Source organism: Gossypium arboreum, chromosome 7 (assembly GCF_025698485.1).
Source record: "Gossypium arboreum isolate Shixiya-1 chromosome 7, ASM2569848v2, whole genome shotgun sequence".
Lineage (NCBI taxonomy): Eukaryota > Viridiplantae > Streptophyta > Magnoliopsida > Malvales > Malvaceae > Gossypium > Gossypium arboreum.
In genome coordinates, this window is record NC_069076.1 from 71,070,768 (window position 1) to 71,083,343 (window position 12,576).

The 12,576-nt window shown below is 30.4% G+C and overlaps 2 protein-coding genes and 1 long non-coding RNA gene across 5 annotated transcripts; all 3 read left to right on the forward strand.

Moving 5' to 3' along the window:
* The first annotated feature begins 3,137 nt into the window (after positions 1-3,137).
* LOC108489610 (uncharacterized) lies at positions 3,138-6,401 on the forward strand. Of its 3 annotated transcripts, XM_053030667.1 has the most exons (5): positions 3,138-3,278; positions 3,355-3,700; positions 4,075-4,237; positions 4,861-5,064; positions 5,647-6,401. In XM_053030667.1, the coding sequence occupies exons 2-5, from the start codon at positions 3,665-3,667 to the stop codon at positions 6,048-6,050; spliced, it is 807 nt and encodes a 268-aa protein (XP_052886627.1). In that variant the 5' UTR covers positions 3,138-3,278; positions 3,355-3,664; the 3' UTR covers positions 6,051-6,401. The 3 variants fall into 3 exon arrangements, with proteins under 3 accessions (XP_052886627.1, XP_052886626.1, XP_052886628.1); XM_053030666.1 differs by having other exon boundaries at positions 3,138-3,700; XM_053030668.1 differs by having other exon boundaries at positions 3,138-3,700; positions 5,821-6,401.
* Positions 6,402-6,939: 538 nt separating this feature from the next.
* LOC108489598 ((+)-neomenthol dehydrogenase-like) lies at positions 6,940-11,294 on the forward strand. The gene is made up of 5 exons (XM_017794257.2): positions 6,940-7,203; positions 9,626-9,872; positions 9,959-10,012; positions 10,482-10,658; positions 10,740-11,294. The coding sequence occupies exons 1-5, from the start codon at positions 7,184-7,186 to the stop codon at positions 11,112-11,114; spliced, it is 873 nt and encodes a 290-aa protein (XP_017649746.1). The 5' UTR covers positions 6,940-7,183; the 3' UTR covers positions 11,115-11,294.
* Positions 11,295-11,939: 645 nt separating this feature from the next.
* Positions 11,940-12,576, forward strand: LOC128295342 (uncharacterized). Its single transcript, XR_008285709.1, has 2 exons — positions 11,940-12,199; positions 12,279-12,576. It is a non-coding gene; the product is annotated as an uncharacterized LOC128295342 (long non-coding RNA).

Sequence of the window (12,576 nt, forward strand, 5' to 3'; positions counted from 1 at the left end):
ACAAATTGCATGTGAAAAGAAAAGTTTTTAATTATTTGAGATTTCATGGCCCTGTTTAGTATGGAAGTGTTAGTAAAAGTCAGGTAGCACCTCGAACCCCGTCCCGGCGTCGGATGCGGGCGAGGGGTGTTACATACTGGATGTGACGTTTTGACGTTTCGAGATAGGAATTTTCAAAAAGGCTAACTTAGTGCCAAATATCCTAAAAATATGGTGTCCTAACTTATTGGATGAAATATTTTGATTTATTTGATATAAGTGAACCCTAATTTTCAAAACAAAAAATCAAAAATATTAAGAGAGGATTGCATCTTAAAATTTCTAATTTCCGACCTTAAAGACATTTGATAATTAATTAGGTACCAATTATTGGGCGATACGAGGGTGCTAATCCTTCCTCGTACATAACCGACTCCCGAACCTGTTCTTTTTATTTCGTAGACCAAAACTAATGATTTTAAAACAAAATGTTTTAAAGGTGATCCAATCACACCTAAAAAGATTGGTGGCGACTCCCGTTTTCGTTTTTAAAGTTGATTCCCATTTTCAAAAACTCAATTTAAAAATGGTCTCGACAACAAGAATATGATAATTTTGTTTAATAACATTTATGAGATATATTTGCAGTTGAAAATGATGATGTGTATTTTGAAAATTATTTGAAAAGTAAAATGGTATTTCTATAATGAATTGAAAAGTGTATGTATAGTGAAATTAGAGAAAATGACTAAATTGCAAAGAGGGTAAAAGTTAGATAGGTGAAATAGATATTGATATGAAGTAATTAAGTGAAGTGTTGAATGTTGACAAAATAGATGTTAAGTGAAATTTGATGAATGGTTGATTCTATATGGAGAATGGCTAATTTGTAAAAATAGTAAAATTTGAATTGTCTTCTATGTTAAGAAAATGTAAATAAATTAGATATTTTAAATGCCCAAGTAGACAAAATGAGAACTAGTAGGATATAAATGACATGCCATTAGAAAAATTTCAATGCGCACAAGTGATTGTGGCCCTATGGTGCAAGTGATAACGGCACTACGTTGCAAGTGTTTGTGGAACTTCAGTGCAAAGTGAACATCCGTGCAAATAATAGTGACACTCCGGTGTAAATTACCAACAATTCCGCATATCATATATGTTCTATTGAGTTTACATTTGTGCAATAGAATTACAAGATAAGTGAACTTAAAAATGACATTGGTAAGTAGCTTGTCACTTGTTGAATTGGTACCTTACTATAGTTATTATTGAAACAAATTGTGTATGATGATAGTGATTCATGATAGTTATATATATATATATGTTTATATATGTGTATGTGTAATGAATTAATTTCAAATGCAAAGTTTAATTCTTGATATGCTACTAAGCTCTCGTGAACTTAACGTATTTCTTTCAAATGCGTAGGTAAAGATCTTTTGAAGCTTTAGAGTGAAGATCGATTCCAACTCATCTCATCACAATTCAAGCTTGGAAGAGTGTATGAATTCTAAATTTTTGGCTATAGCTTTTGGCATGTACATAGGAATATGTTAAGTATGTTTGTGGATGAATTCAATGGAAGAAATTGATGGTTTTTTATTTTCTTTGTAAATTTTGTATCATGGACATGTTTGATGTTGTTTTAAGTTGAATGTTGAATTGGGTAATGTTTAAGGTTGGAATTTGGCATAAAAGAATGTTATGTTGGTTGAATTGGTTGATAGGAGCAATGTTGTGGAGTTATGAATAAAAATTGCATAAGTGATAGAGAGTAAAATGCTTAAGTTTTTAAAGTGCAGGATTGAGATCGCGAGTGGTACCATTGTGAGGTCGTGATGAGCTCAATTCAAAGAGTGACATTGTGACATGGAATCCATTAAGTTGCAACAAGCACTTGATAGTTTGAACTTTACAATTTGGTCCCTAAACGACCTTCGTTCACCTTGGGAGCTTTCGTAATCTCATTTTAAGCTCAAATAAATGTCTAAACCATATTTTAAGCTTAACAACTTGAATTAAAAAAATGTTAAATTGATTTGGAGTGGTCGTAGTTACTTTGGTAATGAATGTGACATCTCAATATCATGACTCGACAAATGGGTCGGGTAAGGGGTGTTACAAATTGAACTGATTTTTTTAGCTTGATTTGACAAGTCCGTAGCTGTTCGCGAGTCAACTAGTTTTTTTTTTATCTCTCATCGGACTAGTACTCTAGCCGGTTCTTGATCCAACCGATTTAGTCTGGTTAAGATAACATTGGATTTTTATATCATTTAAAAAATATTTTTATTTTTGAAATTTAAAGAGTTCTTATTTTTCATATTTTTAAAAAATATAAAATTTGCTAAATTTTTATTTTTTTAATGTGAAAAAATATTTTTTTCAAAAAAAATTGCATACTTTTAAAGGGTAATGACCAAATTGCCAAAAACTGTAAATGTTGAGGGCTGAAATAGTTTAAAATTTTTAAAAACCAGTTGACCCACGAACTGACACAAACAATTTAAACCTGGTTAAAAAATCAATTGAACCGATTTTTATATTTTTTTTAAATATTTTTATTTTTAATAATTTATTTGCTTTGAATTGGTCGAACTGGTCGTTGGAAACCAATTAGTTAGATCAATTCAAAATTGGTTTAACTGTTGATTTAATTGATTGTTAACTTGGTTTAACCAGCCTGTATAGACTCATAGGTTAATCGATTCTCAATGTAATCGATCAATTTAGATAATAATGAACTTTGGAATTTTATATTCTTAAAATATTTTTCTTTTTTTAATTTTAAAGAGTTTTTATTTTTATAATTTTTTAAAATAAAAATTATAATTTTAAAGTTTTAAGTTTTTATTTAAAATATGGAAAAATATATTTTAAAATTTTATGTACTTTTAAAGGGCAAAGGTTAAATTGACAAAAAAAACTATAAATGTTGAGAGTTTAAAAATTATTCTACCTTTGACACCGTTAACTTTAAGTTATTCTACCTTTAACACTGTTAACTTTAACGAAAAAATTAAATAGAGGAACCAATATTTTTAAATTAAAAAAGTATGAAAACTTAATCTACTAAAATTAAAGTATAAAAACTAAATTTTAAATTAAAAAAAAGTTATAGAAATCTTTTGCACATTTAAACCTTTAAGGCATGTTTGGTTCGAAAGAATGGCTACTCTATTCCGTCTCTGCTCCATGAGCTACAGTGCACATTTGTTTGATTGAAATTTGACCGCCGAATCGCTATTGTGTGCGGGCTCTATTATGCGTAAACACTGCATATTGATTCAGAGGTCGGGCTCTGAATGCCTATTCAACACCTCTCCTAATAGTTTTTTTATTTTATTTTATTTTATTTTTTTATTTCAGACAAAAATCTCCTCCCACTTCCACTCATCATTCAGACGAAAATGTTCTTGGGTTTTCCATAAAATGCATAGAAGACTCTCTCTTCTTGGATTTTGGGTGTGGCGAATTTGCGTGTGGTGGAACATATGGAGAAATAGATGTCGAAGGCGAAGCTTTCCAAAGAAATGCGCATGTCTCCCACCGTGCAGCCTAGCGATTGTGGGAATGGCGAGGCTCCGATCAATTATCAGCGATTGTTGTTAGTCTTCTTCCCTTCGCTGTTTTAAAGTTTTGCTTAATAGTCCTCAAGTTTTCGAGAAAATATTTGGGGATGAAGCAATCATGGATATTATCGGTTCTCTTGAATGTAAGTACTATATTGTTTGTTCGTGGATTTATTATTGGTGACTATTGTTGATTGAATTCAATGTCAAATTTGAAAATTTACTTATATTATTGGCACGATACTTCTTTATGCAAATAACTATTATATTTTGGGATTTTCTGAGAGTTCCTATGTTTCCTGTTTGTTTGCTTTCTCTTTTCAAGTGCATGGTTATTTGTGTTATTTTTTAATTCAATTTCTAAATTATGGTCTTAGGGTTAGGAGAGCTGCAATTCAAATTCTAGAGTAGACTCTTTGATTACACAGATTGAGACAAAGCTTGAGTTCGATGTTTTTTTTTTTTTTTTGAATACCCTTGTTCTTCAATTTCTTTTTCTTTTTCTTTTGGTTTGCAGTTGAATCGTTCAAGTGCCGTATCTGCAAATACACCCTCCAAAATTTGTCATACTTTTCCTGGAAATGGAAGATGTCAAAGGTTAAGTTTCAAGACCAAAGCTGCGGGTTCAGTTGAAGGAAATGTACTTGACAAAGAATCAGCTAGTATCAGTGACAAGATAGGTAACGGCTTGCTGTCTCATTAGATATCTGATTTCAGGGAAAACTGTTTTGGAAGCCATGGTTTCTCTTAAACTATTTAGAGCTGAAATATGGAGAATGAAACTGGCATCAGTCCTAACCCTGTTATAATTCATCTGGCTTTTGAAGCATCTTTGAATTTTTTTTATTATTTAAAATCATCAAAGGAAATTAACATGTCATCTGTATTTCATTCCTAATTTGTTTATAACACAAGATGAATGTAAAATCTCTCTTTGGGTCATTTTGATGAGAATTGAATCCAAAACGCAGTTGCCTTGGTGCCGTAGTTCATAGTTTGCCACATTACGATGGACTTTACAAGAAAAATAAAGTGTATATTAATATTTGTTGCTTTCTCCTATATTTGATGCTTCTTCAAGTTTGGATGGAATTACATTTAAGTATTGTCATTGATGTAGATTATGGAGTTGTTGGTATTCACCATGTTGGAATTCTATGTGAAAACCTTGAAAGATCGCTTGAATTTTATTAGAATATTTTAGGTATGTAATGTCTTTTCTATACTCATATTATAGATATTGATTTATTTTTGCAAGAAAGAAAGAGAGAAACTGAGCATCTGCTTCTAAATGTTAAATTAGGTCTTGGAATAAATGAGGCTAGGCCACATGATAAGCTTCCATACAGAGGTGTTTGGTTGTGGGTGGGTTCTGAAATGATACATTTGATGAAACTTCCAAATCCAGAGCCCTTAATCAGAAGACCTGAACATGGAGGTCGAGACCGTCATGCCTGTATTTCAATTCGTGATGTATCTAAGCTGCAAGCAATCCTTGACAAAGCCGGTAAAATCTTTTTTTCCTTATTCCAGAGTCATCCATGTCAAGCAATATCCCATTGTTTGTTAATAATTTGCCTTGATGGCAGATTCTCATGCAATTCTGTAGGTTATAATTTGCCTTGTTTGCTTTCTCTTTGTTGTTTTTTCTCTGCTTATTTTCATTTGAATAGTCTGCCGAGTTGTTTCTATGCATGCACCAATTACGCCCTGCCTACTATATTGTTAAGACTCAAACTGCACTCTTTGCTCCATTTCAGTATTAAGGGGAAAGAAACTTTGTAAAATTTATTGATTTTATGATATATGTTTCTTTTGATTGAATGAATATAGCATTTAGGTTACTTTTATTAGATGCAAACTGTAGATGCAAATTTGTTGTTGCTAAATACTTTGATGGGTGCTTCTTTCTCCAACTTAAGGATTCACCTTCTGTTCAATGTGTTTCTTCTCATTTTTCTTCTCATTGCTTTACTTTATTCAATGTCTATTGGTGTTAGTTTTATAAGGAGAGGAGAAAAAACTAACATTACTATTGTCACTTTCATTTATGGAAAAGGTATTTGAAAGAATGTTCCCATGTATGTAGGGGTTTATTTAAAGGGGTATAATGCTGCTTTGAAGAAGGAAATTCTTATACTTTCACATTCTCCTTGCCACTTCAAATTGGTTGCAAATGATAATGCTATTGGGAATGGGCTTGAAATGCTTGATGGTCATAAAACTCATAGGTCACAAAACTCACTCCCAATATCTGGTTCAGGAACCTCTTTAGGAGTAGTAAATTGGTCAACTCATGAGAATGTTGTTGTTGCACTTTCTTCTGAATTTCCTTGCCAAGAAGTTGAAGACTTCAATCATCAAGACAATAAAAAGGGCTTAGAATGTCTTCTTCAGGCATGGTTTCTTGCTCAACTTGATGCTATAGCTTCAAATGCAGGGACGGAAGTTAACACGTTGATTTTGGGGAGTGAAAGTCTACTTCACTTTTAGGTGACCATAAATGATTCTGGAACTTATGGACTTGTCTCATCTAATGGTTTTTCAGAGAAGAGAAATAAGACAAAGGATTTGCCAATTGAAATTTCATACATATTGACCATCTCAGAGGAAACACTCCAAAGTGGACAAGTCAATGCATATGAACTTTCATTTTGATAACTTTTTGTGTTTGTAATATTTGGATGGTATAATGACGTGATAGAATGTCATTATAATGTTGTAATTTTTTTATGTTGTAAAATTTTGTAACATTTTGTAACATATAGATTATGACATATAAACTAATGAAATCATGTAACTTTTTGTTAATAGATGAATATTATGTTTGGATATGAAATATAATTTTAAGTTATTTATTACTTCTAATATTTTATTTTTATTGTAGAATAATTAAATTATTTGTTACGCTAATGATATTTTAGCACATTAAATATATATTACAGTTTAAAAATAATAAGCTAGATTATATATTATTTTTTAATTCATATAATAATAATTATATCAAGAATTTTATTAAATTATATTTAATAATAATTATGTTAAAATATGAATAAATTATTTATTATTTTTATTAAATTATTTTAATAATAATCTTATTGAAATTTAATAACAATAACAATAATTATCTACTTAAAAAATTCTACTTAGGTATTTTAGACATTTTAGTTTTTTTCTATTACAACATCATTCCATTCAACCAAATATAATAATACTATTACAGTTCTATTTCATTCTATTCAACCAAATAATTGAATTACTGATTACAATTCTATTCCATTATAACTCTATTCAATTACAACTCTATTCGATTATAGTCCTATTCCGTTACATTGAATCAAAAGGCTTATCTTGTTGATAAAAGCTTAATTGAGCTGTCAAAATTTTGCGCCAAACGTCCGCCGCAAGGCAGTTGGAGGTTACGTGGGGATTTGGTTTATTTGGACTATCTATTAGATACCACAAATTCGTTCGAAATATAAGGAGCCTTTTCTAGGAACTTTTGCATTTTAAGGATTGTCTGTATCTCTAAAAATATATGAAAAGATTTTTCTCTTCTTTAACTTATTAGATCATCAGCTTTTCAGACTTCAAACCAGCGAGGGTCTTTCTACTCAACATCATCAATGACAGAAGCAACCAAGAGGTACTACTTTTTTCTTCACACACCATGAGATGTCTCTTCAATTTTCCTTCAAATCCCATGCTGCTACTGTCTGTTTTTTGGTTGGTGAACTGGGTTATGTGGCTATGGAGTTGGATTTTTTAGTATGTAAACTACAAAATAGGGTGAATTAAGACGCATCAGAGCTTATGTTTTAAGACGTTTAGTATATTGATAGAAAAAAAAGGAAGATTGAAGGTGATATTCAAGTAAAAATACATGTAAAATAGGTCATACTTGAGAAGATGTTAAAATTTAGCATTTATAATCTATTTATGGGCTGCCTGAATTTGAATACTATTCCATAATTGGCTAATTCAAAATTTCCTATTACTTAGTGATGTTAGCAACACATTTCTTATGTGTTTCCTTGAATTGTGTAAAACGATAGATTAAAAAGTTTTGAAATGCATTTAATTAAGTTATTAAGTTGTTAAATTTTAGTAAAAGTTAAACATTTAAAAGAATATTTAAAATTTTATGTTTGGAACGAACTTTGACGATCATTTGTTCAGGTTCATTCTAGACTTCAAAATTTTTAAATTATAAATTTTTAAAATTAATTATTAAAATATTGAGTAAAACTCAAAAGTTCAAAAATAAAATTATAAAAATCATTTAAAATTTAAATCCAAAATATGGACATTATAAATTTAATATAAATCTAAATAACTCTTTGTACATATTCTTTCGGGAAGATATTTCTAAAATATATAAAATTTTAAAAAAATATTAAAAATTATTGTTCTTTAACAACTTGAGATGTGTATCAATGTTTTGATTGCACTTGTATCTTTTAGGCTATATAAAAATAAAAAATGATTTAGAGAAAAATATATTTCTTTTTCTTATTAAATTTAAAAAGGTGTTAAATGTAAAAAATAATCAAATAATTCGAAGAATGAATAATTTAAAATTTTTAATTTAATATAATTTTAATAATTTTAAAATTTTAATGAGCCAAAATTTGGGAAAACTTAAAAAAAAAAACCAAGAATAACATAAACATTGAAGAAGCTTCAAAAGATAAAAATGACTTTAAAGTGTTGGGGATAATTAGAAAATTCCAAATATGGAGATTGAATGTGTTGAGGAAGCTCATAAAAATCTAAAAATTGAGGAAACTATAAGAAATAAAAATGAGGGTGTAATATGTTGGTAAAGTTAGAAATCCAAAAATTGAAATGAGATTTTTGAGTTTAAGAAACAAAAAATGGAAAAAAAGTTAATATAGTAAGAAATTTAAAAATAAAATGAGAAATATGAAAACAAAAATAACATGAGAAATTTTAAAAGGGAAATGAGAGATAAAGAATCCAAACAACAAGAAATAACTGAAATATTTTAGCAATGGATTTTTATCAGTTCCCATATATGGTGCCAATTGTTGATGTTGATTCATTTTTTTGTTAGACTTGTAGAATAGAGTGAGTCGGGCTTAGTAGCGGGTAAATTAAGTTATGTGATATGTGAACTATAAAACATGGGTGAATTAAGAGATGTTAAACCTTGTGCTCCAACATATATTTCGATACTTAAGTCAATGCTTTAGTAGAGAAAAAAACAAAGTTAAAAGCTGTTAGATATTTGATGAAAAATGGATTGAGACAGAAAGAAAAAAACATATAAAAAATGAAGCAATCAAGTCATGATCTTCTATTTCATTACTTGGCTTATAGTTTACATGTATAACAATGCTTAAATAATCTGAAAATAATATTAAATAATTATAATTTGGCAAGTCTTGAAACTTGTACAATACAACTTGTCACTCTATTAGTTGATTTTAGTCTAATTAGCAACCAAAACATCTTGTCAAAAAATATTATCGTTTCAGAGCAATTTGGCAAGTTGACAACTTGGAAAGAAAGGGCTTGCATGCATAAGCTCGCCTACAAAGCTCACAACTTTGGTGAAATCGTAATTTTGGATGAGCTTGCAAATTTGGTGAGCTTCGCATCTTTGCTGAGCTCGCATCTTTGAATGAGCTCGTAGATGTGCGATTTGTGTTCGCCATTGCATAGATGACCACTTTGCAACAAAAGCGATAATAGAGTAAAATTGTGTTTTTGTGTGTGGTCATATATGAGAAAAAGATTGAGGCTTAACATTTATAATAGATTTACGGGTTGCTAAGATCTAAATATTACTCTATGGTTGATGCAACTTTTCTTATTCTTTAACAATGTTGGCAGTACATTTATCATTTGTTTCGTTACTTATGTAGCACGTTCTATTTATTGAAGAAAATGAATTCATTATGTGTCATTTGAAAATATTTATGTTAAACAAATAAACTATTATCTTTGAGGTTTACATAGATATAGCCTATAGGTCCATTTTATTTGGGTATTAACTGCTTCTTCTTTGAACTAATGGTTTGAAATGAATTTGCTTATTTCAGGTATGCAGTTGTCACTGGGGCAAACAAGGGTGTTGGACTTGAAATATGTAAGCAATTAGCTCAAAATGGGATCATGGTTGTGTTAACAGCTAGAGATGAGAAAAGAGGTCTTGAAGCTCTTGAAAGTCTAAAACACTCTGGTCTCTCGGATTATCTAGTTTTTCACCAGCTCGATGTAGCAGACCCAAAAAGCATTGCATCTCTGGCAGATTTTCTGAAGAAACAATTTGGCAAGTTGGATATCTTGGTACCAATTATCCAACTTAAATACCATAATTACCTGAACCCTAATTTTCTATGTTAAGATTTTCTTAATAAATTATTCTTTTGCAGGTTAACAATGCTGCGATATTAGGTGCAACCTTTTCGATTGCTCCTGGTACAGAGGTATGTTGGCTAAATTACCTTTATTAAGAAAGCATGTGTCAGGACATAGCCTATTGGGTCATGGATACCTAATTATCTTATTATTTCTTTTCTAACTCAAAAGGGGATAGTGGTTAAGAACTCTATATTGGCATTAAAGGTTTAGGATAAGTTTTGGCTATGACATCTCTCTCAATTTGTAATGTACCAAAAAGAAAGTTCTATTATCTTAGGCACGTTTTCAAAAGGTTAAATGCATGTTTAATTGTTCCGTCATTATTTTTTCATTTACAATATTTTCATCTATTAATATGTGAATGACGATTAAACATGCATTGAACATTAATAGATTAAAAAATAATGGAGTGGAATCAACCCTGTCTTCGTACATATGGGAGTGGTAAAACTTTGATAGATTTATAGGTACTCGAAGAAACAGTAAAGAAGTAGCCGGATGGGATTATGTCATGATAGCTTGTTACAAATGTAGGTAAATTCGCGTGATATATGGAGTAAAGCGACTGATGACAATTACGAGTTAGCCGAAGAATGCCTAAAAACAAACTACTACGGCGCTAAAAGAACTGCCGAAGCACTTATTCCATTGCTGCAACTATCCGACTTGCCAAGGATCGTAAACGTTTCCTCCTCTGTAGTCATGCTGAAGGTAGAATCCCGAGTTCCTGTAAAATCCCATTTCAGATCATAAGCTTTAAAAATGGTTGATGGAAAAGTTTCTTTGTTACAGGGTAAAGGTGAAAAGCTTAAAGGAGTGTTAACAGGTGTTACAACAGAGGAGAAACTGAATGACTTAATAACTGAGTATCTAAAAGATTTTAAGGAGGGTTTACACGGAAGTAAAGGATGGCCAACCTTCATCTCTGCCTATACTGTCTCTAAAGTAGCATTGAATGCCTATACAAGGATTCTGGCAAACAAGTACCCAGATTTCTGCATCAACTCTGTTTGCCCTGGATATGCCAAAACTGATATAAACCTCAACACTGGTACAATAACTGCTGAAGAAGGTGCTGTGACTCCTGTTAAGTTGGCACTCTTGCCTAAAGGTGGCCCTTCTGGTCTCTTTTTTGTGAAGAGTGAGCCTGCAACTCCGGAACCTTGATGCGACACCACGACGACGGCAACAATGCAATCTCAACTTAGATGCAATGCAACAGTAAGATGAAAATGGACAACAAATTTGGTTGCGAAATGCAAATTTGTTCTGTAAATTCCACTTTATATCTGAAATTTTCTGTTATAAGTTGTAATATATGGGAATTGCCCAACTTTTGAACCTAAACATATATATATGGCAATATTAGTTTTAGTTTATCCATCAAAAAACTTAGTTTTACCTCAAAGATGGTTGCTTTTAATGGGAGTTGATTTTTATGAACAAAAGAGAAATTTCTGCAGGTCCTTTCCGCTGCTCGAAACTGACATTTTGCCCACACATTATTTAATTTAAAATTATTGGTTAAAATAAAAAGAAATCGTATACATTCAAAAATAATTATAATTATTAATTAAAAATTTTGTTTATTTTAAAATAGAATTATTCAATAATTATAATTAATATTTGATGTTTTTAGATTTGGGTTTCAATTTTGGATATTTTATATTTATTTATATTTAATAATTATAATTAATATTTTTTAAAATAAAATTATTTATATTTATTTTAAACTCTTCAATATTTTTTGTTTTACATCGATAATAATATGTTATTGTATAATTAAATAATGGTGCATGAGACTATCACGAATATTGCCTTAAATATTTCCCATAAAATTCCAATTTTTAGTGTTTTTTTAAAGTTAAATTTGTAGTGATAAATCTTTTAAAAATATAAATAATAAAACTCAGAAAGTAAATAATACAAATTTACTCAATTATTACAGATTGTTTGCACTTCTGTGGTTCATAAAGGCTTAACTGAGCTATCTAAATTTGGTGCCAAATTTGGTTGATTTGAAGCGTCTTGTTGACTGAATTTGGATTATTAGGTACCACAAACTGGTTTGAAGGGTAGGGACCATTTTCTAGCTTATTATTTATGATATTTAAGGATTGCCTATATATGTATCTCTAAAAGCCTATGAAAAGATTATTATCTTCTTTAATTTATTAGATCATCATTTTCAAACTTCAGACTAGATAGGGGCCTTTCTACTTAACATCATCAATGGCAGAAGTAATCAAGAGGTACTACTTTTTTCTTCACATACCATGATATGTCTCTTCAATTTTTCTTCAAATTCCACGTTGACGTTAATTTTTTTAGGCTTGGAAAATGGAGGGAGATCGGTTTTTGTAGTTGGCGGACTGTGCTCTGTGACCATCTAGCTGGATTCTGTGGTGTGTAACTAGAAACTGCAAAATGGGGGTGAGTTAAGAGGCGTCGTAGCTTGTGTCGGGACGCTCTCTTAATTCGGTATTTAGTAAAGAAAAAGCAAGGTTGAAAGCAATAATAGAGTAAAAATATACGTGGAAGAGGTCATATTTGAAAAGATGTTAAAGCTTCGCATTTATAATCGATTTATGGGCTACTCAAATCTGAATACTACTCTTTGATTGGTTAA